The sequence below is a fragment of the Rhinatrema bivittatum genome, chromosome 1, assembly GCF_901001135.1.
Source record: "Rhinatrema bivittatum chromosome 1, aRhiBiv1.1, whole genome shotgun sequence".
Lineage (NCBI taxonomy): Eukaryota > Metazoa > Chordata > Amphibia > Gymnophiona > Rhinatrematidae > Rhinatrema > Rhinatrema bivittatum.
The window spans coordinates 312424037-312451931 of NC_042615.1; the positions used below are offsets into that span (position 1 = coordinate 312424037).

The 27895-nt window shown below is 48.3% G+C and overlaps 1 protein-coding gene across 2 annotated transcripts in view; it reads left to right on the forward strand.

The window, feature by feature from the left end:
- STPG2 (sperm tail PG-rich repeat containing 2) overlaps positions 1–27895 on the forward strand; it is a 1290079-nt gene that overhangs the window by 34421 nt on the left and 1227763 nt on the right. For both annotated transcript variants that reach the window (XM_029597484.1, XM_029597489.1), the window contains exon 3: positions 21036–21139. In XM_029597484.1, the coding sequence (XP_029453344.1) occupies positions 21036–21139 (104 nt within the window). The remainder of the gene's footprint in view (positions 1–21035; positions 21140–27895) is intronic.

Consider the following 27895-nt stretch of genomic DNA (forward strand, 5'->3'; position numbering starts at 1 on the left):
AATTCCACTGTAAATTACGTCCCTCCCGATGCAGCCGCGTGTGGCGAAATACGGGTCCGTGTCGGGGGACCCCATCTAAGTATTGTGTCTCTGCGAAGCAATGGAGTTGCCGCCAATAAAAGTTTGAAATATTTCAACGTTAAAGTTGTCATTGGGACTCATTAAAAATCACTGCACTTCCTCTCTTTGTTTAATGTACGTTTGAAGTGCAGCACTCTGCTCCCTATTTGTTGTGGATTCCTGCAGAAGAACAGCCAGAACCCTTATCTCTACCAGAAGATCTGTCATATTCCAAATTTGTGAAGAAAGTGGGGCAGCGTTTAAATATTGAAACTCGGAAGATATCTGACCCGAGAGCAGAAGTCCTGGGTATCCTAAAAATCTTTGAGAGACCCTCAGAACCAACAGCCTTACTCTCCCACGCTGTCTTAGATGCAGTTATGACCAGAGCCTGGGAGTCTTCATTTGCCAGACCACCCACCTCCCGCAGAACGGATTTAAAATTCTGTATGAGGCAATCGCAGTTCTACTCCATGGTACAGCTTCCACATGCCTCAGTGGTAGTGGAGTCAGCAATGCAGAAGCAAAGAAATCATGTCTGCATTCAAACACTCCCCCTGGAAAAGATTCCAAATACTTGGACGATTTCGGAAAGCGGGCCTTTCAATCGGGGATACTAAATGCAAAGATTCAGTAGCACCAACTTTTTTTTTTTAATTATCTATTTATTAATTTTCAAAATTACAACATAATTTTAAATATAAGTGGAAATTACAAAAACAAAGTAAAAAAAGACAGAGAAAAAATAAAACTGACATAAAAATAAAGAAACTGTAGTTCATTTCACACACTAAGAATCACAGTCAGCTTTAAATCTTACTTATATAATCAAAGTAATATAGTGCAAACACCATAAGCATAGGAGAGGCATTAAGTTAATATAGGGAGTCCAATCCATGAAAACTTTCAAAGAAAAGGCTTAACATAGACTTTTCTGCACTATATTTATACTTTCTTAGTTAGGTAATGGGGACGAAGTGACTATTTTTCTTTGCTCAATGAAGTTTTTCAGGTGGTCAGACATGAGAAATACAAAAGTTTCCTGATTCTTTTTTAGCAAACATTTGCACGGGAACCTCAAGGATATAACTTCTTGGCGGAGAGCCAAAAACTCTTTTCTCCGCATCTGTGTTGTTAAAGCAAGGTCTGGGAAAATCTTAACACATTTATCATAGAATGAGACGGGATACTTTGAGAAATATTTCTTCATGACCTTATTCAGGTCAGGATAACTTATAAAGGAAACTATTAATGTGCCCCAATCTATCACTTGGTTAGAATTTTCTAAGAACTCTGTAAGATTTCCCTGAAAAGGTAATTCCGGTGTATTTAAATTTTAAATTCTTTTTGGCAGGAAATAGCAAACATTAATATTAGGTAGATCAGTTTCCTCAAAACCCAGTACTTCTTTAAGAAACTTGAGAAAAGTTCCCGAGGGTACTTCCCCCACAACTCTAGGGAAATTTAGGAAACGCAAATTCAGACATTTTGAATTGTTCTCAAAATTTTCTATTCGCCTTGCTAGAAGAGCTCTATCTTTCACCACCGCAGCATGAAATTCCATATTCTTTTTCTCTGTCTCTTCGAGCGCTTTAATCCTCTCCTCTGATTTTTTGATAGATTTGTGTAGCAACTGTATTTCTTGTTGACTTTTCCCGCTGTTACTGTCCATTTTTTTCTCAAGTCTCTTAATATTTGATGACATTTCAGCCATTAGGTCCCACATTAACTCTAAGGTGACCACGGCAGGTCAAGTTACAATGTCCAAGGACTCACCACTAGCAGTCGGGTCTAATCCTCCCCTTCCTCTGGCCTCTGACTCGGTGTCTCTGTGGCTTGATCCTCCACTCTGTCTGCTCGGGTCAGGGACACTGACCCGGAAGGAGTAACCTCCTCTGTAGCGTTTCCTGGGCATTGTTCCCCCATCCTCTGCGCCGGTGGAGGTCTGCGATCTGGGCTCAGTGACGCCTCCTCAGCCTGGTCGGGCTGTCCTCCCAAAACGCCCGGCCGATCTGGATCCTTGGCTCCCGGATTTAGTGCAGGTGAGTACATAAATCGCGTGATTTCCTGCTGTATCGGTGATTGTAGGGGTAGTGAAGGAAAAATTCTCACCTTCCCCTTACGCTTCGGCGGCATTATCTCACAAAGAAATTCAAATCCCGAACAGTTTAGGAAAGACCAGCGACTGCGTCCTCCGTCTATGCCGCCATCTTGCCTCAGTAGCACCAATTTTATATTACACAATACCTGTATTAGTGTCTGCACTCTGTAAAACACCTACTTCAGGAGGCTTCCCCAGACCAGTGCTCTCCTGACCAGTTCCGTGATTTGGAGGAGGGACTGCGGCACTTCCTCCAAACTTTTTATGAGGCCTTCGATACCTTGGCCAGATCCACGGCTAACGTCATCACTGCACGTTGTCTAACATAGCTTCGAGCGAGTGTGATTTGCGAAGACGTGCATGAGAAGCTGGCCGACCTCCCTGTCTCCTGGACAATCTTTTTGGAGACAAATTAAGAGAGACTCTAGCACAACTCAAGGAGTAAAAGGTAGCAGTCATGTCGCTAACCACTGCTTCTCACACAAGCAGGATGGTAGTCCTCACATATGGGTGACATCAGGATGGAGCCCAATCACGGAACACTTTTGTCAAAGTTTTTCTTGAACTTTGGCTGGCACCTACTGGGCATGCCCAGCATGGCACTAACCCTGCATCCAGCAGGGGTCCCCCTTCAGTCTCTTTTTTTTCCACGCAGCAGTAGCCACGTGGGTTAAGGAGCTCTCTAGCGATTCCTGACATGAATTTTCCTCATGGAACTTATTTCTAAAATTTCAAAAAATTCTACCCCATAGGGGTCCCCCATCGATTCCGTAGTCCGCGGTCATAAGGTAATGCTTTACCCTCATTTGCGGTCGATTCCCGTCGAGTTTTCCCTTCAGGGCCTACCGGCCATCGACCGCACCACGGCTAAACGTTTGTCGAAGCCATGGCGTTGGGTTTTCTTTGGTGCCCCGATTATCCTCGGACAATGTCCATCACAGACCCGCATAGGGTCTGTGTGTTCTGTTTGGGGTCGGACCACCATGTCTTAACTTGCACCAAATGTGCCCAAATGACACCGAAAGGCCGTAAGGCCCGCTCAGAGAAGATGGAGTTTCTTTTTCAGGCAAAGCCACCGACTCCATCAAGCGCTTCGACATCGCCTGAGCCGGTGCCATCGACCTCTCGCCAGCAGCGAGACACCGGTGCTGTCCACCCAGCACCAGCTACTCCAAAGGCATCAACTTCTTCCTCTTCGGCTCCGGAGAAGAACCAAGGAGAACATCGTGAAAAGCATGGACACCGTCATCGGAAGGCTCAGTCCGCTGATCCAGGCAAACCCTCGGCATTGGCGTCGACAGAGCCACTGACAAAGAAATCCTGTCCAGAGAAGGCCCCATCCTCCTCTGCGACTGGGTCACCGAGGCGTTCCCCACCTTCATTGGTGCAGGGAGCCGCGACTCCACTTTCACCGGTGGACCATCTGGCTACGCCAGTGCTGCCTCCTACTCCGGAGCTGGGGTTCCATGCCCCAGGCTTCCGCAAGGAATTGGATCGGATGATCGGATGATCCAAGAGGCCATCGGAAAGGCACTGCAGGGTTTCCAGCCTCCGTCGATGCCGGCACCGATGCCAGCTCCAGTTGCCGACCCGATTCCCATGGCGCTCGCACTGCTACTCGGCAGGCTGGATGCGTTGATCGGTGCCCTTCCACTGGTGGAACCGAGGATACCGGTATGTCCAACGCCTTCCACCCTGATTCCTTTGTCATTGGAAAATGAGGAAGCACCGAGGCTGGAACATATGCTCGGACCATCTGGGATCTTTCCACCGACTTGCCCATCGATGTCACCGGTACCATCGATACCACCTCATCCTCAATTGGTGCCTCCATTGATGCCGTCTGTGCCTAGACCTGATCCTTCAGGAATAGCACCATTACTTCCCTCCGGAGATCCTATGGGAGCAGGTGATCAGCCTTATGATCCTTGGACCGATGATTCGTCCCAAGATTCTGATGATCTACCTTCAGAGCCATCTCCCCCTGAGGAGAGAAGACGTTCTTCTCCAGAGGACCTGTCCTTTATTAATTTTATAAAGGAAATGTCTGAAGCTATACCATTCCAGCTTCAGACGGAAGAGGACTCTAGACACAAGATGCTGGAAGTGCTCCAATTCGTAGATGCACCCAAGGAAATCATGTCCACACCTGTTCATGAAGTCCTCCTGGACTTGAAGAGGAATTGGGAGCATCCAGGATCTGTACCACCGGTGAATCGAAAAACAGGTGCCAGCTACCTGGTACGACCGCCCCTGGTTTCCAAAAACCACAGCTGGATCACCATTCTGTGGTTGTAGAATCAGCCCAGAAAAAGGCACGACGTTCTAAGCCTCATTCTTCCATACCTCCAGGGAAAGAACAGAGGTCCCTGGATGCATTTGGCCGTCGTGTTTTCCATGACTTAATGCTTATTTTTCGCATTGCCTCCTACCAGTTATACATGATCCAGTATAACAGAGACCTATTTAAAAAGATCCAGGAATTTTCTGAGTCTTTACCTGACCAGCTTCAGGATCAACTCAATACCCTGGCTCAGAAGGGTCTAGATGCTGGCAAGCATGAGGTCCGCGCTTCCTATGACATTTTTGACACTGCTTCTAGGATGTCTGCAGCGGGATTAGTGCACGAAGATGGGCCTGGCTGAAGTCCTCTGACTTAAGACCAGAGGTACAGGACCGGTTGGCTGACCTGCCCTGCGCTGGAGATAATCTCTTCGGGGACAAAATCCAGGAGACTGTAGCACAGCTCAAAGACCACCCCAAGACCCTACGCCAGCTTTCGTCGGTGCCTTCTGATTTTCCATCCACCTTTAAAAGGACATTCAAAAGAGACTCTAAGTGGCCGTCCTTCAAGCTACTCGAGGTCGCCCCTCCAGACCTTACCAGAAGGGTCAGGACAGACAATCCAGGCCTCAGAAACTCAGCCAGCTCCTCCACCAGGCCAGCTGCTGGATTTTGACTTCTCGCTGGAGAGCATAAGCCAACCTCCTCTACCATCCGTACCCGTCAGCGGTCGGTTGTGCCACTTCACCAACCTATGGCACACGATCACTTCAGATCAGTGGGTACTTGCTGTACTGTCTCAAGGTTACCAACTCAACTTCCTGTCTGTACCAGCAGACTCCCCACCTTGGCTGACGTGGGGATTATCCGACCACTCCTCTCTTCTGGAGGAGGAGGTTTCAACCCTCCTGAAATCCCGAGCAATAGAACTGGTTCCCCTCTCCTAGCAAGGGCAGGGGTTCTATTCCTGGTATTTCCTCATTCCAAAAAAGTCAGGAGGCATTCGTCCAGTCCTGGACCTCTGTGCCTTAAACAAGTATCTACAGAGGGAAAAGTTCAGGATGGCAACCTTGGGTTCTCTACTTAATCTTCTGCAAAGAGGTGATTGGCTTTGTTCTCTGGATCTTCAGGACGCGTACACACACATCTCGATCACTCCGTCTCACCACAAATTCCTTCGATTCCTATTCTGCCCCTGGCACTTCCAGTACCGGGTACTGCCCTTCGGCCTAGCATCCGCACCTCGAGTCTTTATCAAGTGCCTTGTAGTGGTCGCGGCCTACCTGAGGTGTCAGGGCGTCTATGTCTACCCTTATCTCGACGATTGGCTGATAAGGGCTCCAACTCAAAAGGACGCACTAGCCTCCTTACGTCTAACTCTCCATACATTGCTGTCTCTCGGGTTTCTGATCAACTATCCCAAGTCCAGCCTAGTTCCATCCTTCATAGGAGCCGACCTGGACACTGTGCAGGTGAAAGCATTCCTCCCTCAGGATCGAGCTTGTACTCTCATGACCCTAGCGCAATGCCTCTAGGATCGAGAATACACGACAGCTTGTCATTTCCTCATTTGCTGGGTCACATGGCATCCTCTGTAGATGTCACTCCAATGGCACGCCTCACCATGAGAGTCATGCAATGGACTCTGAAGTCCCAGTGGGTTCAGGCTTATCATTCAATGTCCTGCATTGTCCACATTACCAAGCAGCTCTGCATGTCGCTGGCCTGGTGGATGCGGCTCTCCAATCTTCTTCAAGGCCTTCCCTTTCAAATTCCAGAACCTCAAATTATCCTGACAACGGACGCCTCCAACCTAGGTTGGGGTGCTCATGTTGACGGCCTCCAGACTCAGGGAACCTGGTCTCAAGAGGAAGCCAAACATCAGATAAATTTCCTGGAGCTTCGGGCGATCAGATATGCACTCAGAGTCTTTCAGGATTGCCTCTCAAACAAGGCCATCCTGATTCAGACCGACAACTGGGTGGCGATGTGGTACATCAACAAGCAAGGGGGAATGGGCTTCTACCTTCTGTGTCAGGAAGCTGCACAGATATGGGCGAGGGCTCTTTCCCACTCGATGTACCTCAGAGTGACCTACTTGGCGGGTGTGGACAATGTTCTAGCGGACAAGTTGAGTCGAACCTTCCATGCGCACGAATGGTCTCTCAACCCCACGGTAGCGGACACCATCTTCCAACGTTGGGGGTATCCATAAATAGACCTCTTTGCGTCCATCCACAACCGCAAAGTGGAGAACTTCTGCTCCCTCACTTGTAGCCGCCTCTCACAGCCGAGGGACACTTTTGCCCTCTTGCGGTTCAGCGGTCTCCTCTACGTGTACTCTCCACTTCCACACATATCGAAGACTCTCGTGAAGTTACATAGGGACAAGGGCTTAATGATTCTGATAGCACCTCACTGGCCACGCCAAGTCTTGTTCCCAATCCTCCGGGACCTATCAGTTCGCCGGCGCATCCCTCTAGGGGAGAATCTGCTTCTGATAACTCAGAACGACGGGTGCCTACGCCACCCCAACCTCCAGGCCCTATCCCTGATGGCCTGATGTTGAAAGGTTAATACTCCAACCCCTTAACCTTTCCAAGTTGGTATCCCGTGTCCTGGTATCTTCACGAAAGCCTTCCACGAGACGCTGTTATCATTCTAAGTGGAAAAGGTTTATGGTCTGGTGCACATCCATGTCCATAGACCCCTTCACTTGCTCCACTGCGAAGTTTATAGTCTAACTCTGGCATCTGTCAGAATCAGGCCTGAAAACCTCCTCTATAAGAGTGCATGTCAGTGCGGTAGCCGCTTTCCACAACGGAGTAGGAGATGCCTCTATTTCGACACAGCCCTTAGTCACACGCTTCATGAGAGGTTTGCTCCACCTGAAACCTCCATTGCGCCCTCCGGCCCCTGCTTGTGACTTTAACGTGGTCTTAGGGCAGCTCATGAAACCTCTGTTTGAGCCTCTCCACTCCTGCGTTCTCCGCTATCTCACCTGGAAAGTAATTTTTCTTCTCGCTATAACATCCACTCACAGAGTTAGTGAGTTACAGGCATTAGTCACCTACCCGCCTTATACTAAAATTCTACATGACAGAGTGGTCCTCAGTACACACCCTAAGTTTTTACCAAAGGTAGTGTCAGAATTTCATCTTAATCAATCCATCATCTTACCTACTTTCTTTCCAAGGCCTCATTCAAATGCAGGGGAAAAGGCTCTACATTCCCTGGACTGCAAACGTGCCCTAGCCTTTTATTTGGAGCGCACGCCAACCCACAGGAAGTCCACTCAATTATTTGTTTCTTTCGATAACATCAAATTGGGAAATCCAGTGGGAAAACAGACCCTTTCCTCCTGGTTGGCGGACTGTATCTCCTTTTGCTACCAGCAAGCAGGCATTCCGCTACAAGACCGTGTAAAAGCACATTCTGTTAGGGCTGTGGCAACCTCAGTGGCACACCTTTGTTCGGTACCACTTATGGATATTTGTAAGGCTGCGACCTGGTGCTCTCTCCATACCTTCGCAGCCCATTTTTGCTTAGATAAGGCTGGCAGACAAGATTCCATTTTTGGCCAGTCTATTCTACGGAACTTATTCTCAGCTTAACTACCCAACATCCTACCAGCGACCCGTTTAGGGTTTTCAGAATGTCCTACTACCCAAATCCACCCCTGTTGTTGTGCATTGCTCGGACATCCTCAGCTCGCTACTCACCCAAATGTGAGGATTACCATCCTGCTTGTCCTGTGAGAAAGCAGAGTTGCTTACCTGTAACAGGTGTTCTCACAGGACAGCAGGATATTAGTCCTCACGAAACCCGCTCGCCACCCCGCGGAGTTGGGTTCGTTTGCGATTTATTTTATTTTTCGCATGTACTTCTTGCTATACACGAGACTGAAGGGGGACCCCTGCTGGATGCAGGGTTAGTGCCATGCTGGGCATGACCAGTAGGTGCCAGTCAAAGTTCTAGAAGCTTTGACAAAAGTGTTCCGTGATTGGGCTCCATTCTGATGATGTCACCCATATGTGAGGACTAACATCCTGCTGTCCTGTGAGAACACCTGTTACAGGTAAGCAACTCTGCTTTCAGATTCAACGGCCTCTAGGCGATATTACACATCATATAATAAGCCTTATTATTAGCAGCATACCTACAGACCTTACCCATCTTACCGGCCGCAACCATATACACCAAATTGCCCTCAGCCTCCTCAGCAGCAAGGAGCTTGCCAACGCCTTCCTCAACAGCCTCGCCCGCCTCAAGCAAACCCCCATGCCCCTACAGGGTTTTTAGGGAATGTGAAACTATCTCTACCACTACCAGTAGGGGGCAAGCTCTCCCACTTTTTTCCAGCATGGAAGGTGATTACATCTGACCATTGGGTCTTACAGATCATCAAGGATGGCTACTCCCTCAATTTTGCATCCATTACATCTGTTCTGCACCTAGTGCGCCAAAGACACCTGAATGCACAGTGCAGACCCCTACAGCAGGAGATCATCAAATTACTTCACTAGAAATGCATTCGCGAACTACCCTCAGCGCAGTTCCACCAGGGGTTCTACTCCCAAATCTTCCTCATACCTAAGAAGTCGGGAGGTTTATGACCCATCCTAGATTTGCGTTCTCTCAACAAATACCTAACAAGGGAGAAATTCAAAATGACGTCACTCAAGTCCATCCTGTCCTTCCTTCATCCCAATGACTGGATGTATTCACTTCACCTCAAGGATGCCTATTCGCACATCCCAGTGCATCCCACGTCCTGGCAGTACCTATGCTTCATGGCCAATTCCACCACTTCCAATACAAGGTGCTCCCTTTTGGCCTTTCCTCAGCCCCCAGAGTCTTTACGAAATGTCTAGCAGTAGAGGTGGCTCACCTTCAAAGGTGGGGTATTCAACTATTCCCCTATCTGGACGACTAGCTGCTGGTAGCCCCAAATCCGTCACTCTTACACACCCATTTTTTAGCAACCATATGCTGTCTGGACAGCCTGGGGTTGCTTGTTAACCATGAGAAATCGAATCTGCAACCCACTCAGATCTTACAAATCATTGGGGCTCACATCGACACCATCTGAGACAGAGCCTTCCTCCCGGAAGCTTGGGCCCCTGCCCTCAAATTGCTAGCTGGCCACCTACACAAGGCCACCATTGCCCCTGCCCATCAGATCCTGACCATCATTGGACACATGGCAGCATCAATATATGTTGTTCCTCACACCTGCCTCCACGTGCGTCATCTACAAGGGTGTCTAAAGTCCCAATGGAGCCAGTTCTGCAATCCTCTTTCCACTCCAGTCACCCTCACTTCCAGTATGAAACAGGATTTGGAGTGGTGGCTAACATAATCGGTGCTTGCGACGGGAGTGCCACTGTGGTTCCCCATTACATCACACCGTTCTCACCACCGACGCTTCCACCAAAGGGTGGGGTGCTCACCTAGTCCACCTACAGACTCAAGGCCTGTGGTCCACTTGGGAACGGTCACAACATATCAACCTCCTGGAGCTCTGGGACATTCAGAACACTTTTCGGGCTTTCAAACACTCACTTCAGGGGAAGACAGTCATGGTCCACACGGACAATCAGGTTGCCATGTTCTACATCAACAAAGAGGGAAGATCTGGTTCTTGGAACCTATGCAGAGAAGCCGAAAGGATCCTGGAATGGGCAGAGAGCAAATCCATCACCCTTCAGGCCACACCTGCCGGGCGTCAACAACTCCAGAGGCAACAGACTGAGCAGAATCTTTCACCCCTATGAGTGGGAGCTCCATCAGGACGTGGCGGAAGGACTCTTTCAAACCTGGGGTCTTCCGCGCATCAATCTTTTTGCTACAGAACAAAATCGGAAGTTACAGACCTTCTGCTCGGTGTACCCCAGTTCTCGGTGCCTTGCACAGGATGCATTCCTCATCGAATGGATGGAGGGTCTTCTCTTCACTTTCCCTCCCATACCTCTGATATCTTGCACAGTCCAGAAATGCTTCACGGACAACGCAGACCTGATACTCGTTGCTCCAGCTTGGCCCAGACAACCATGGTACGCGTATCTTGTTCGGCTATCGGTGGGCCCACTGATTCCCCTGGGCAACAGTTCAAATCTGCTCACCTAGGAAGGAGGCTCCCTGCTTCACCCGCTTCACTCATCCCTGAATCTCACCGCATGGAATTTGAAAGGCTGGTACTCTACCACCTGAACCTTTCCCCTCAGCTTCAGCATATTCTAGTTTCCTCCAGGAAACCCTCCACCAGATAAAATTATCAAAGAAAGTGGGTGCGCTACTCCACCTGGTGCTCAGAACATAGTACAGACCCATTCTCCTGCTCTTCTGAGCAGCTTCTGGAATACCTCTTCCTGCTCTATCAAAAAGGGCTAGCCATGGCAATGGTCGGAGTTATCTCAGTGCCATAGCGGCCTACCATTCTCTTCACAAAGAGGCCCCAATCTCCTGCCACCCGCTCATCTCCAAATTCACAAAATGGGGTTCTACGCCTGAGGTCTCCGTTCCAGAAAACATCAGTTCCATGGGATTTAAACGTAGTCCTGGAGCAGTTAATGCTACCACCCTTTGAACCTCTGGACACTTGCCTCTTGAGATTCCTCTCCTGGAAGGTGCTATTCCTAGTTGCCCTCACCTCAGCGAGACACATCAGTGAGTTGCAAGCACTGGTGCACTACTCGCCCTACTTGGAATTCTACCACGATAAAGTAACGCTGTGTCTGCATCCAGCATTCCTTCCTAAGGTGGTTTCAGTTTTCCACCTTAAACAATCCATTGTCCTTCTGTCCTTTTACCGAAAGCCACACTGCAATGAGGGCGAACATAAGCGCCACACATTGGATTGTAAGCGGACACTCGCTTACTATAAACATCGGACTCACTCTGCACACAGAGCCTCCCAGCTTTTTGTCTCATTTAATCCGAATGCTCCTGGACTTCCAGTTTCTAAGAGAACCCTTTCGTCCTGGATCTCAAACTGCATACAGTTCTGCTATCAGAAACATTTGAAGCCTCCCCTAACCAAGTCTGTGCTATAGCAGCTTCCATCGCACACCTTCATGAGGTACCCATTCTGGACATTTACAAAGCTGCCACCTGGTCTTCACTGCACATGTTCACAGCCTACCTCCTGGACAAGCAGACCACAGCAGATGCAGACATGAGCAGAACTATCCAAAAACTGGGCACTTCTTGAGCACTGGAAAGCCAACAGATAAGAACTGTCTGCCTACATTCTCTGTCTTGAGTGCCCTATCTGACCTCATTATCAGGACATAATCAGAAACTTTGCGCTCAGCACATCAGCTGGGGACTCCCAGACAGCATAGCTAATTCATGCTGCTTATCTATGGGGAAAGTGCAAGTTTGCTTACTGTAAATGGTGTTTTCTGTAGATAGCAGAATGAATTAGCCATGCTGATCCTCCCGCCTCCCCGGAGAGATATTGTTCTACTTCGTCTTGCTTGGAAACAGACTGAGGGAGACCTGGCTGCGTGGGAAGATCCATACAGGTGCACTACACTAAAAGATTGTTGCTTTCGTGCCTCTTCTCGCCCCTCGCTCCACCCTCTCTACCTTGGGAGCGACTCCCTTCGGCTCCGACGGACAGATGCAGCCGCGGCTTCTCCCTGCCTCTTGGTCCCAGTGTCCCCGGGCTGGCTTGACGCTACGGATCCGCCATGTTCCTGATGACGTAAGGGCGCGCGCTCCAGACTTTTTACTAGCAAGGGCGCGAATGTTCCTGATGACATAAGGGCGCGAACCTCGGGGGCGTCCCCCCGTAGTGACGTCATCCATTTTCACTTTAAAAGGTCTTTGTTTGCTAACCTCTAACAAGTTAGCAAGGAACTCCAACAGGACTTGCTTCGGCAGTCCATGATACTTACAACAATGATCCGAGTCAGCGAGGGGAATCCTTCTCCACTGCTTGGCCTTTTCAAACTTACCAGGAGTGCCCGCTCCATGGGGGCTCCGCTCTCTCTTCTTGATTTCAGATTGCCAAGATGGGATCCGGTACTCGCTCCTCGAGGGCCTACGTCCCTGAATACTCAGAAGACTCCTCATTGCCTGGTGGCGATCGCGGACGTGAACACAGTGAGTTCTATTGTACATAGGAATCAGTACTTGCTCCACGAGGGCCTACATTCCTATAGCTCTGAAGACTCCCATCCGTCCAAGACGTTATCGCAGTACGGAGATCGTGAGTTACATTGGCAAGATTGCAGATAGGAACCGGTACTCGCTCCACGAGGGCCCATGTTCCTAGAATCTTCTATAGACTCTCTTCTACTCTAGAAGCCATTTCATATACAGCTATTGTGAGTTCTTATTACAGACTGTTTAGAGGAATCAGTGCTCGCCTACGGCTCCTGTTCCTGAATATACTGAAGACTCTCTGTGGCATAGAGACCATTGTAGACATCCACTATTGTGAGTGTACCATCTTGTATCCAGTATACCCTGTCTACTCACTACTTCTAGTCTCTCTCTACAGCTCAGCAACCCAGAGATTATATTCCAGTATCAGAAGGACTTCAGCCCTACCAGACACCTCGACTCACTACTGCCACCACTGGTGGTCCAGCTTCCAGCTTAATAAAGAACTATTTGTGTTTACTTCATATTCTAACCTAGCCGGTGGTTCCTCTCAGGATCTCCTCCTGGGGGCGCTGTCATCTGCCATCAGCCCAGGGGTTCATCATTTCCTCCAAGTGGTCATTCCTTAAACTACTATCACTCTGTGGGAGCCAACCACTACCGACCACTAACACCGCTTATGGAAGTTTTATATAGATAGCTAACTTCTCTTTCTATGGGACTTGCCAGCAGCCTATATATAACAGATTGATACTCCGTAGTGGAGGCATGATAGATTGCTATCTCAGTAGCAAAGTGCAATATACCTATTGTTAGCTCCTCTCCTCAGAAGAGTGTCATAGAACAGATTGTCAACTCCTCTTCCCTGGGGAGTTGATCCATAACAGATTGCTACCTTCTTCCCTTACAGGAGCATCTAACAGCAATTCGCTAACAGATTACTAACTCTGCCCTCCTGGCGGGGTCAGCACTACAGATAGCTAACTCCTCCCCTCTGGAGGAGCAGATCATGACAGATTGTTACTCCTTCCCCTTTTAGAAGAAAAGCAGAACAGTTTGCTAACTCTGCCCTCCTGGCGGGGTGAGCGACAGATTGCTAACTCCTCCCCTCTGGAGGAGGAGAGTGTAACAAAGACTCAGTGTTCTAAGAGAGCTCCGCCACCTGGAGGACAGGAGTTGGAGGAGTATCCTAGTGGTTAGAGCAGTGGGCTACGAACCAGGAGACCAGGGTTCAAGTCCTGCTGTCGCTCCTTGTGACTTTGGGCAAGTCACTTTACCCTACTGTTGCTATTACTAGCACTTTACCCCACTGCTGCTATTACAGTAACATGGCCTCGGGGACAAACTTAGATTGTAAGCCCTCTGGGGATAGGGAAATACCTACAGTACCTGAATGTAATCCATTTTGAGGTGCTGAAAAAAAAAGGTTTGAAAAGCAGAATATAAATTAAATTAAATTCTGCTATCTACGGAAAACATTGTTTACCGTATGCAAACTTGCTCTTTATTTCACAGTTTTATGGTCCGCAATTCACAGAGCCTCAATGTGGATTACAAGCAAAATACACAATAAAACTTACAGTACAATAAAATACACAATAAAATATATAGTCAGGTAAAACAAAATATAACAAATATTAATTTAAAGCTTCAGAGAACAAAATAGGTTTCATTGCCTTTCGAAAATCATATAATCAGTAGAGATGTGAATCGTGTCCTCGATCGTCTTAACGATCGATTTCGGCTGGGAGGGGGAGGGAATCGTATTGTTGCCGTTTGGGTGTGTAAACTATCGTGAAAATCGTTAAAATCGTGAGCCGGCACACTAAAACCCCCTAAAACCCACCCCCGACCCTTTAAATTAAATCCCCCACCCTCCCGAACCCCCCCAAATGCTTTAAATTACCTGGGGATCCAGCGGTGGTCCAGAATGGCGGCGGTCCGGAACGGCCCCCTCAATTGAATCCTGTTGTCTTCAGCCGGCGCCATTTTGCAAAATGGCCGCCGCAAAATGGCGGCGGCCATAGACAAAAACGATTCGACGCAGGAGGTCGTTCCGGACCCCCGCTGGACTTTTGGCAAGTCTTGTGGGGGTCAGGAGGCCCCCCCAAGCTGGCCAAAAGTTCCTGGGAGTCCAGCGGGGTTCAGGAAGCGATTTCTTGCCGCGAATCGTTTTCCGTACGGAAAATGGCGCCGGCAGGAGATTGACTGCAGGAGGTCGTTCAGCGGCGGTCTGGAACCCCCGCTGAACGACCTCCTGCAGTCGATCTCCTGCCGGCGCCATTTTCCGTACGGAAAACGATTCGCGGCAAGAAATCGCTTCCTGAACCCCGCTGGACTCCCAGGAACTTTTGGCCAGCTTGGGGGGGCCTCCTGACCCCCACAAGACTTGCCAAAAGTCCAGCGGGGGTCCGGAACGACCTCCTGCGTCGAATCGTTTTTGTCTATGGCCGCCGCCATTTTGCGGTGACCATTTTGCAAAATGGCGCCGGCTGAAGACAACAGGATTCAATTGAGGGGGCCGTTCCGGACCGCCGCCGTTCTGGACCACCGCTGGATCCCCAGGTAATTTAAAGCATTTGGGGGGGAGGGTGGGGGATTTAATTTAAAGGGTCGGGGGTGGGTTTTAGGGGGTTTTAGTGTGCCGGTTTTCCTGCCCTCCCCCTTCCACCGATTTACGATTTTTTAATGATAAATCGGGGGAATTGGTATTGTATCGTGGCCCTAACGATTTTTGACGATTTAAAATATATCGGACGATATTTTAAATCGTCAAAAAACGATTCACATCGATTCAAGCAGGCATTCCTTTCCAAGACTGTGTTAAAGCATACTCTGTGAGGGCCATGGCGACTTCAGTAGCACACCTACGGTGCCGCTTCCTGACATTTGCAGGGCTGCCACCTGGAGCTCTCTCCACACTTTCGCAGCCCACTATTGCTTGGACAAAGCCGGAAGACAGGATTCCATCTTCGGCCAATCTGTCCTGCATAACCTATTTCCAACGTGATGTACCAACACCCTTCCGCCTGCCCGGTGGGGTTCAGGATGCCCTCTACCAAATTCCACCCCAGTTGTTGTGCCTGTGCACACCGTTGGGTACATTTGGTGCATGTTCGGACATCCTCAGCTCGGTACTCACCCATATGTGAGGACTACCATCTTGCTTGTCCTGTGAGAAAGCAAATGTTGCTTACCTGTAACAGGTGTTCTCACAGGACAGCAGGATGTTAGTCCTCATGAAACCCGCCCACCGCCCCGCGGTGTTGGGTTTGTAACGTTTTCTTGTTTTATTTTTTCGGCACTGCCTGTAGCTATCAAATGAAGGGGGACCCCTGCTGGCTGCATGCCCAGTAGGGGCCAGTCAAAGTTCTGGAAACTTTGACAGAAGTTTTCCGTGATTGGGCTCCATCCTGATGATGTCACCCATATGTGAGGACTAACATCCTGCTGTCCTGTGAGAACACCTGTTACAGGTAAGCAACATTTGCTTTTCCATGATTTTAGCAATCATGGGAAGGTTAGCTATTGGGCAGAAGTTGACTGGGTCCGTTGTGGATAAGTTAGGTTTTTTTAGGATAGGTTTGAGAATGGCGAGCTTTAGCTGGTCCGGCACTAGGCCTTGGGATAAGGAGAGGTTGATGATTTTCGAGATTGACTTAGCAATGGTGGTTGGGATGTTGAATAGAAGATTAGGCGGTATTGGGTCTGAAGGATGCGAAGCTGGTTTTAGTTTTTTGAGGATACTTTCTATCTCCAGAGAGGATGTAGGATCGAAAGATTCGAGCATTGAATTTTATTACGGTGGGGAAGTAGGGTCGAGAGGAGGCGTTGCAGAGGGAGTGGAGAGCGAGGTGGTTAGGTTAGTGATTTTTTTCTTAAAGTATGGAGTGGCTTTGTGGAGTGCGAGGTCATCTGGTATGATGGGTGGAGCTGGTTTGATGAGCGCTGAGACATATGCGAAGAGGGCTTTCAAATTGAAAATGAAATGGTGGATTTTCTTAGCGAAGAAGTCTTTCTTCATTCTGAGGATGGAGATCCTGTAAGAGTTGAGTAGAGATTTGTAGGCAGCTAGTGAGGAGGTGGAGGGTTTTTTTCACCAGTTGTGTTCTTTTCTCCTAAGTTCTTGTTTGAGGGCTTTCAATTCTGGGGTGAACCATGGTTTTCTGTTATTAGACGAGGGGCATAGGACTTTGGTGGAGGTGGGACAGGCTTGATCTGCGACTTTAGTGGTGATGTTGAACCATGATGTGATGGCTGCATTAATGTCTGAGAGGTCGAGATGAGTTAGTTCCTTGGAGAGATGGCTGTCGAGGTGGTCAGAGGGGCTGGATTTTCTAAATTGTATTGTGGTTGTAGGGGAGGATTGGGGTGGAAGATCTTTAATCTCAAGGGCAGTGGAGATGATCCTGTGGTCAGACCATGGGACCGGTGAGCTGTCAGGCTTGGAGGAGATAGCGATACCGTTGTTGATGAAAATGAGGTCTAATGTGTGACCAGCTGTATGGGTCGGGCTGTTAACGATTTGAGAGAAGCCTAAGTGGCTGAGTGAAGAGTGGCTGAGTGAAGTGAACTTTGCCCTTATACTTTAAAAAAAGAAAATTTCTCAAGCAAAAACTTACTGATTCCTTTCAGCCACCAGCAAGGTGATCCTCTCCTCTCAGTGCTCCCACTGGATTGTGGGTTTAAGAGATGCATAAGGAATTTAGGTAATCCTCCATTTAATGAATTACAATAACTAATCTAAATTCAAGCGAGAGAAGATATTGCTTCAAGGGACACAATAATTACAGTTTTAAAAATGTGACTTGAAACACCTTCTCCACTTGCACCATTAATTTCTTTCTGTTCATTTTGGCCAGGTGGACAATAGTATACGTCTACTGCTATACTTTTCCCCATCATACATGGCATTTCCACTCATAAGGATTCTATTGTTCATTTAATCTCCTGCAGGTTCTTTCTTCTGTTGGACTCTATTGGGTAGATTTTATAAATTTGCGCAAGCGCGTACTTTTGTTCGCGCACCAGGTGCGAACAAAAGTACGCTGGATTTTATAAGATACGCGAGTAGCCGCGCGTATCTTATAAAATACGAGGTCGGCGCGCGCTGCCTGTTCCCTCCAAGGCCGCTCCGAAATCGGAGTGTTATACACTCCGAAATCGGAGCGGCCTCGGAGGGAACTTTCTTTCCACCCCCCGCATCTTCCCCTACCTACCCCCCCCCCCCGGCCCTATCTAAACCCCCCCCCCCTTTCCTTTGTTGGCAGATTTACGCCTGCTGAAAACAGATGTAAATCTGCGCGCGCCAGCGGGCTGCTGGCGCTCCATCACCTGACCCGGGGGCTGGACCGGAGGCCTCGACCACGCCCCCGGGCTGTCACCACACCCCTGGGCCCACCCCCGAAACGCCATGTCACTCGCGGCCCGCCCTCGAAACACCGCGTCACTCGCGGCACACCCCCCGACACGCCCCTCCATGCAAGCCCCGGGACTTACGTGTGTCCCGGGGCTTGCGCGCACCGCCGAGCCTTTGCAAAATAGGCTCGGCGCGCGCAGGGGGGGTTTGGGGTAGGTTTTCGGGGGGTACGCGCGTATCGTATGCGCGTACCCCTTTGAAAATCTACCCCTATACGAATGCTAATATAAAGGCCCACACCCCTACCAAATTGATCAACCCTATCATTGCGATATAATTGGAGAAGAGACAGCTGAGGGAGGATATGATAGAGGTCTTTAAAATCTTGAGAGGTCGTGAACAAATAGATGTGAATCGGTTATTTACACTTTCGGATAATAGAAGGACTAGGGCACACACCATGAAGTTAGCAAGTAGCACATTTAAGACTAATCAGAGAAAATTCTTTTTCACTCAACACACAATTAAGCTGTGGAATTTGTTGCCAGAGGATGTGGTTAGTGCAGTTAGTGTAGCTGGGTTTAAAAAAGGTTTGGATAAGTTCTTGGAGGAGAAGTCCATTATCTGCTATTAATCGTTGATTTAGGGAATGGCCTCTTATTACTGGCATTAGTAGCATGGGATCTTCTTGGTGTTTGGGTACTTTCCAGGTTCTTGTGGTCTGGTTTGGCCTCTGTTGGAAACAGGGCTTGATGGACCCTTGGTCTAATCCAGTATGGCAATTTCTTATGTTCTTAATTTGTACCCTGCCTGTCCCATTGGTTTTCCTCCTTTCACCAGGTTTCTGAGATGCCAATCATGTCTATCTCTTCCTTCAGTGTTATACGTTCTAATTCTTCCATCTTATTTTATAGATTTCTAGCATTAGCAAACAGGCATTTCTGTTAGGTTCAGCAGGCCGTACTCACTTCCCCAGCCACGCCAGCTTCCCCGCCTCCTGACATGGCGTGCCTGGTCCCTACGCGGCAGGCCGCTGCGCTCCTAACCGATGAAATGCCATCAACATTCTATGTGGCAGGATGCCGCTGTCTTCAGCAGGCTCCACTCCTCCTAGGGCACGTGCGTGCCCGACGTCGCCTCATTTAAAGGTCCCGCGGCGGGAAAAGGCTCAAGGAGCCTCCTGATGACATCATGGGCACAGGCCTATAAATGACCAGCACTGACAATCCAAAATCTCAGCAACAGGTCTCTCTATGACTTCACAGTGTGAGTTGCTTCAGTGTCATCAGTCCTAGTTCCTGCCGTTGTCTCCCATTCTAGTTCCCGTCTTCGTCTTCAGTTCCAGTGGTCCTTGTCCTCGTCTTCAGTTCTGTGACTCCTGTCTTTGTTCTTCAGGCCTTGTGGTCAGTTCTTCAGTTTTTTGTCTCTTCTACCTACCTGTCTTGCTCTCGGCTTCCTGCCTTGCCTATCCGTCCCACCTTGCCTTTCGGACGGATACCTACTATTGACCATTGCCTGATTCTCGGACCTTCTTGAATACTGTATCCACTGATCTTTGCCTGCTTCTTGAACATTCCTGAATGCTGCATGCTACTGACCATTGCCTGTCTCTCGGACCGTCCAATCATCAGCAGAGACACTCACCTAAGACCTGCCGGCCTTGGTATCCAAAGGCTCAATCCAAGGGGAACTTAGGCTGGTAAGAGCAAAGATCCAGCTGGGCATCTGCCTCATCCAACTCCGCCTGCTGATGGTGGGGACTTGCAGGGCTCCTCTGTGCAGATTGCATCAACTCTACCTCAGTCCAAGGGTCCACGTCTCCAACAATTTCAAGTATGCTTTTCAGTCGATAGGGTTAATTTCGAATTTAACGTAGTTCGTTCTTTACTTATAGGCACGAGGGCTACTATTGCTTAAATTGGAACCCCTTTATCGGGGTGCTCTAACTCCTCTGTTTCTTTGGTATCTTTTGAAGATATCTACCTCCGAACCATGCACTACTGAGCAACTGTTGGCTTTCCTCTATGTTCGTTTTAAGAGCTGCTCTATCTCCTTTTTTCAGGTTAATGCCAGCAGCCTGGTTCCACACTGGTTAGGGTAGAGCCCATCCTTTTGGGATAGGCCCCCCCTTCCCCAAAATGTTGCCTAACAAAACTAAAGCCCTCTTTCCTGCACCATCGCCTCATCCATGCATTGAGACTCCAGAGCACTGCCTGTCTCTGGGGTTCTGTGCATGGAACAGGGAGCATTTCAGAGAATGCTACCCTGGAGGTTTTGGATTTCAATTTTCTACCTAAGAGCCTAAATTATGCAGTCAGAATCTCTCTCCCACACAGCCCGCTCCTCCCCAGCACTGTCTAAAATCCTATCTAGGGGACTCATGAGGTCCACCACCTTCACACCAGCAGGCAAGTTACCAAATGATTCTCATATCCAGCAGCAGCTACCCTGTTGTCTGCTTTCCTAATGATCGAATCAGCAACTATAATGTCTTACCTACCTCTTCCCTCCTGGGCAATATCCCTCTGAGATTCATCCTTGGAATGACAGGAAATTGCATCACCTGGAGACCTGGTCCTTGCTATAGGATCACATCCTGCTACACCAAGGTGAAACTGTCCGATCAGGTGAATTTCCTCCTCCAAGGCAAGACAGGGCTGTCAGACTGGAGTTGAGACTTGGCTACTATGTCTCTGAAGGTCTCCTCTATATACCTCTTTATCTGCCTCAGCTCCTCCCTCCCCTCTTTTGCTTGCAGTCTCCAGAATGATAGCATGAGCTCTGGGCAGCTCAAGCAAACAGTTATATTTGGAGATTGAATTTTATAGTGGAGATCATGAGATGGAGCTTCAAGACATGAGTATAATATCAGAAAATATTTCTTTTTGGAAAGGACAGTGGATGGAGATAGAGGCAAAAACTGTAATGGGATTCAAGAAAGCCTGGGTTAAGCCAGAAGATTCTTAGTTACAAAGTAGTAAGTGGAAAGCCAGAGGTCTATGGAATTAGATGATGAAGCCTACTGGGTGGACTGAATGGATGTTTTGGTCCCAATCTTTTATCATATTCTATTTTTATGTCTCACTTATAACTTTAATTATGTTTTTTTTTTTCCAGATGGCTATGCTCCATTTCTTTCCAAAGTAAACCGAAAGATTGAATTTGATGGCCAATCAATTGCTGTTCCAGGTCCAGGCCACTATGATATTACTAAAGTTCAGGTAAATCTGCAGAAGTTGCAATAGAAATCATGCCTTATTCCCAGTTTTTCCAAACGTTTCAAGCCCAAGGCGTACCTACATAAACAAAATTGCTGTGTGGCACAGCAGCCTCCACCGAGCAGGTAGTGAAGACAGGGAGATGACTCATGGTCAAAAGAAGAGCTGCTGAAGCACTGAAAGCCCTACCAGTCTCTTTTCCAAATGTTCTTTTCTTTTTTCAAATTAAATATGAGTGTGAAAAACAAAACATAAAAAGAAGCATTATAATATGCACTCCCCAACAGACCACAAATTTTTGCGGGGGGAGGGGGGGGGAGGAAGAGCATCAGGAAGCAAGAAGAACAAAAAGGGAAAAATAATTAACCCAGAAAAAGCATAATGTGATATAGTCTAGAAAAAAAATGAAACTATTGTCTAGCCATTGCTAGCAGCTCCTTCCACAGTTGAACTGACCTCAGTAATTTTCTTAGCCTCAAGAAAAGATCTTATCTGATGTAGGACATATTTGGAAGAGTGGGGTGGCACATAATGACAATGTGAGTAGCTGAGTAATGAGCTCCACTCTGCTGAATCTTTTGCCAACTTAATTTTTTACCCTCATTTGGTTATACCAAACAGAAAGGAAAGGAAGGGTCTGAGTTTTTCCCTCCCAGATTTCAACACCCTAAGTTAGACTCCTTTCTCAGCGTGGATCCTGGAACACTGGAGGGTTGTAGTTCAGTTGTTGCTAGGGGCAGGAGAGTACTCGAGCAGCTTCAGGAAGAACTCTCCTTCCCCCTTCTGATCATCTTCTGTCACCATTCAGTCTCAGCCCAAAAGTGGCTCTGGTGCCGTTTAATGACATTAACACCAGGGCCGTAGATGGAGGGAGTAGAACTAAACCAGGAGCTTTCTGCAGTAACATTGGGCTTGTTGAAGGGTGGAGAGCTCTGTTTCGAGAGACCAGACCCACTGCTGGAAGGTGCCCCTCATAAAGATGAAGTTTTAGGAGTTGTAGGGAGATTGCATGAGCCACAGAGGTTTCAAAGTGGCTTGGCTGGTTAAGCTTCTGTCCCTCTTGTTAAGCTATCAGTAATCCTTGATGCAACATGGATGGCATTAGTAAGATTAGAGGCTTCAGTTTGAACATGTTCATCTGATATTGTTTCTTTGTCGCAAAATGTTAAGGTGCTAGCATTTACCCAAGAGATGGATTTCAATGGCAGACTTAGGAAAAGCTGTTGAAGATTTGAGGGCTGTAAACATTGCTGTAATTCAGAATAAAACACTATTAAGCTGAAGCTTGAACAGATGGAGCCACTTAAATCTACATTTCCTGAATTTTTCAAAAGTTCAGGTTATTGTGCCTTGAGACTTAATCAAGAAATATTTTACTAAGTTATTAAATATTACACTGGATATATATCTTTCTATAAATAAAATATACTACTTTCCCAAAAGGAAAATAGGGAGTACCCAGTTGAAGATTTCAGAGGAATCTCATTATCATCAGAGGGGCTTTATTTAACTACTATGTTAGAAAGTTCTGATCAAGATGTACATGGTAGGGATACTCTCTGATTTCTTTTGTTTTCAAACACAATTTAAACATGATTATGAGTCTGTATTTTTGTAAAGTTCAAGTTTGCTCATGAGACATAGAGGGCTGGATTTTAAAAGGGTTACGTGTATAAGGTATGCGCATACCTTATACACGTAACCCTTTTGCATAGGCTCGGCGGTGCGTGCAAGCCCCGGGACGTGCGTAAGTCCCAAGGGGCAGTCGGGGGCATGGCCAGGGGGCGTGGTTTCGGATCGGGGTGTGTTCGGGGGGGGGGTGGGCGGTCCGGGGGCGTGGCTTGTGTCGGGGCCTGCTGCGCCGGCGCGCATAAGTTACTACTGCCCAGAGGCAGTAGTAACTTTTCAGATAAAGGTGGGGGGGGGGGGTGTTTCTAGATAGGGCTGGGAGGGTGGGTTAGGTAGGGGAAGGGAGGGGAAGGTGCGGGGGGTGGAAGGAAAGTTCCCTCCAAGGCCGCTCCGATTTCGGAGCGGCCTCGGAGGGAACGGGCAGCAAGCGCAGGGCTCAGCGCGTGCAAGTTGCACAAATGTGCACCCCCTTGCACGCACCGACCCCGGATTTTATAAGATATGCGCGGCTATGCACGTATCGTATGTTGAAACTGTTTTATTGAATTAACACACATCATGAAACAAACAGGCATCAGAGACATATTTTTTCCTTATATATCCCCAATACTTTCAATGGTAGCTACCAATAAATTGACTGTCAATAAACACTGAAATCCCCCCACTCCCACCCTCCAACCCCCCACCCTAACATTTCGCCAGAATACCACCGAAAGTCCAAAACATGTCCACAAGCAAAGGGTATAGGAAGTCTGAAGCCCCTCTCAGTCATTCAAAATCAGACTGCGTGCCCGGTGTGGTAAAGCCTGCAAGTATCCATTCCAGATCTGTATGAAGCAACGTCGTTGTGACGGGCCGGCCTTGGAGGCCAAGTTGTCCATTTCCATCATGCGATGGAGATGAATGCGCCACATCCAAAAGGATGGGCCGGCTGAGTCCCGCCAGGTGATGAGGACAACCTTCCTCCCCACCGCAAAGGCCTTTCTCAGAAACCCCCGAAGGCTTTGACCTCGGACAAGCGGGTGGGGAACACAGTCAAATAAAATCATATATGGGGATAGAGGAAGATTAATCCCTAACAACCGCCTGAGATAACCCACAATACTCCCCCAGAACTTATTGATGCTGGGGCAGGCCCAAAAGGCATGAGAAGGGGTCCCCGTGTGAGATTGGGCACGATGCGGTAAGTGCCAACTTGGCATGAAAAGCCAATTGCGGGGTTATGTATGCCCAGCAAAGCAGCTTATACTGCATCTCCCTATAATACATGGCACTGGTGAGTTTAGTCAAGTTTGTCATACTCGCCTTAAATACTGCCAGCGGAACCTGAAACACTCCATCCCTATTCCATCGTGCCACCGAGATTTGGTAAGAATCAGTCGCTAGCCCCTTGAGCAGGTTCTGCTAATACAGAGATAGGGACGGCACCTTAGTGCTGTCAAGCCCAAAAAAACTTACAATATTCTGAAATTGAGAAGGCAATTTTTGAGAGGCCGGGATGGAGGTTACATAGTGTCAAAGCTGCATGTAACTAAATATGTGAGTCCCAGCGATCCCGTATAAATTCTGAATCTCTGGGAAAGAGAACATCATCCCTGAAGTATCAAACATATGGCCCAACCTAGTGAAACCTTTAACCCGCCAATCTCTAAACACCCGAGATTAGGAGCCCGGTGAGAATTCCGGATTACCCATAATGGGTGCCAAAAAAGCACAAAAGGTAGGTACTCCCAGTTGTCTGGTGCAAAAGCGCCAAGCATGACGGATGGGTGCAATGAGCGGGTCCTGTTGTAACTCACTAGAAAGCGCCTTCCCGGGGCACATAAGTACATAAAGTAAGTCTAGAGGGGCTACTAACGTATGTTCCGCCACTAGTGTCACACATTGGGAGTCCTCTGAAATCCAGTCACGAACAATGCGCAGATTAGCCGCAATGTTATACCGGTGCAGATCTGGGACCCCCATTCCGCCCCCTCCCCACTTCAATTTAAGCCAGCTCAACGGGATTCGCGCTTTCCTACCCCTCCAAATAAACGCACGGAGTAATTTGTCAACCGTCCCCAGGTCAGAATTGGTAAGAAGAAATGGGAAGTTCTGCAGCACGTAGAGCCATTTAGGCAGGAGAGTCATTTTGAATAAGTTTATACGGCCCCCTAAAGAAAGGGGGAATTCGCGCCATTGGCGTAACTTATCTTTCGTCAAAGTTATTAGTCGCGGAATATTTAGGGAATAAATGCATTTCACTTCAGTAGAAATAAAAACCCCCAAGTATTTAAGCGAGTCTGTTGCCCATTTTAAGGGGAACCTTCCCGACCATCGCTCCCTAAGAGTGGATGGGTAGGCCAGAGCTTCCGATTTATCCCAATTGATTCGCAGACCTGAGAACGACCCGAAGCTGCGAAACAATTGTAAAAGAGCCAATGGGGATTTCTCCGGGGAGGTAAGAAAAACCAGTACATCATCTGCAAAAGCAGAATATTTAAAAACCTTCTTTTCCGCCCGTGAGTAAAACTGTACCCCCCTAATACTCGGGGATGCCTGTAATGCCAAGAGCAAGGGCTCCATGGTCAGCAAAAATAGCAGAGGGGACAGTGGGCATCCCTGACGTGTGCCCCGCCTCACTGGAAAAGGGGGAGATAGCGCCCCATTCACCGAAATAGACGCCATAGGGGCATGGTAAAGTAGTTGTATTACATGAAAAAAATAAACCCTTGAAACCCCATGGATTCTAACACCTGAAACATAAAACTCCATTCTACCCGGTCAAATGCCTTTTCGGCGTCTAGGCTCACCACCAAGAATGGAATATCCGAACGCCTGCATAAAGCCATTGCCGCGGCCACTCGCCTAATATTTGTCAACGCATAACGTTTTTTGACAAAACCCACCTGATCGGGTTGTATCAGAGTCGGCAGAATACTCCCCAAGTGATCCGCCATAATTTTGGCCATGAGTTTATGGTCCACATTCAGCAGCGAGATGGGATGATAAGCAGATGGCTCCAGGGGGTCCCGACCAGGCTTTGGAATCAATATTACATGGGCTGTATTGCCATGAGGGGGAAATGAGCCTTGGTCTATCATGTTGTGAAATACTAAAGGAAGACGATTACTCAGAGGGTCTACCAAACATTTAAAGAACTCAGAGCTGAAGCCATCAGGCCCAGGCGCCTTTAGCTTTTTGGCTTGATGAATGGCTTTCCGTACCTCATCTATCATGATAGGTTCATTTAACCAACGCTGCTGTGCTACCGTAATTGAAGGAAGATTAAATTTGGTGCAAAATTCGCTCCAATAATCCGGATTCCATCCCTCAGACTGGTACAGGGAAGAATAACATGCCTGGAAAGCTTCTAGGATGTCAGGCATGGTATTAACAACTTGACCCCTGGATGTCCGAATTGCTGGAATAGATCGTGAACCCTTAGTAGATTTGACCAAGTTGGCTAACATTTTCCCCATCTTATTCCCAAACTGATGTAACTTGAATTGGTAATATAGAACACTCTTTTTCCCTCTCTGATGAAGGAGAGAGTTCAGTGCCGTTTGCAGTGAGATAAAGGCTTCGCGATGTTGGGGGGATGGCCGAGCCGCGAGGGCCCGTTTGGCTTTTTGTAGTTGGGCACTAAGAAGTAAGAGTCTCTTATCTATGGACTTTCTCCAGTGAGCAACATAGGAAATTATGTCGCCCCATAGTACCATCTTAGCGGTCAGCCAGAATAAAATAGGGTCATCACTGTGCTGTGCATTAAGTGCTGCATAATCTTCCCACCTCTCTCAGATATAGACCTGAAAAGTGCTATCCTCCGCTAAAAAATAGGGGTATCGCCACTGACGCGTTTTGGGGTCTGCCGGGTTAGGTGTCAACTTCAGCCAAATGGGTGCGTGATCCGAGACCACAATATCACCTATGCCGGCATTGAAAACTTTTGAAAAATAGTGCGTACTTACAAAAAAATAATCCAGGTGCGATTGCGTCGCGTGCGCTCTAGACATGTGAGAAAAATCTTTTTCAAATGGGTGCAGGGTCCTCCATGAGTCCACTAAATGCAGGGTATGCTCCAAATCGTGTAATTCCTTACTGGGAGGACCGGCATGTGTCACTGCCGAAATTTTATCCCATTCAGGGACCCTTAGAGCATTGAAATCCCCTCCCACAACCAGTGCCTTGTCTATATACGGGAGGAATAATTTAAGTAATTCCTAATAATAGGGAGCTTGGTGCGTATTTGAGGCATAAACACAACACAATACCATGGGGACGTGGTTTAACTCTGCTTCTAAAATCAAGTATCTGCCATTAGGGTCTTTAATTTCGTTGATCACTTGAAACATGAGATTTTTCCGAATTAAAATGGCCACTCCTGCAGATTTGGAACTGGCAGACGCAAAGTGAACTGCTCCCACCCAATTTTGACGTAATTTGACGTGCTCCCCATCAGTTAAATGGGTTTCTTGAAGAAAAGCAATGTACATGGAAGTCCTCCTCAAAACTTGTAAAATTTTAGACCTTTTAATGGGTGAATGGATACCACATTGTTACGACCATGGCTGCTATGCAGCCGCCTCACCACCAGAGGTCCCCCACGAGCATGCTCTTCTGGCTGGCCCACTCCTTCCTTCCTGTCTACTCTATATCCCAGACTCTCCTTTATAACCCTGTCTAGTAGTTCCATCGGTGCTTCGGCATCGAGCTCGCCTGGGCTCCCTGCTCTAGCCTCTTTCACCTTCTGTCTGTGGCCTACGGGCCTCTGCCTGTTGTCTGTGGCCTACGGGCCTCTGCCTGTTGTCTGTGGCCTACGGGCTTCTGCCTTCTGTCTGTGGCCAACGGGCCTCTGCCTGCTGTCTGTGGCCTACGGGCCTCTGCCTGCTGTCCGCTGAGTGTGGCCTACGGGCTTCTGCCTACTGTACGTGTGTGGCCTACGGGCTTCTGCCTACTGTGTGTGTGTGTGGCCTACGAGCTTCTGCCTTCTGTCCGCTGTGTGTGGCCTACGGGCCTTCTGTCCGCTGGGTGTGGCCTATGGGTCTTCTGTCCGCTGTGTCTGGCCTACGGGCCTCTGCCTGCTATCGGTAACCCACGAGCTTTCTGCCTGCTGTGTGTGTGTGGCCTACGGGCTCTCTGTCTGCTGTC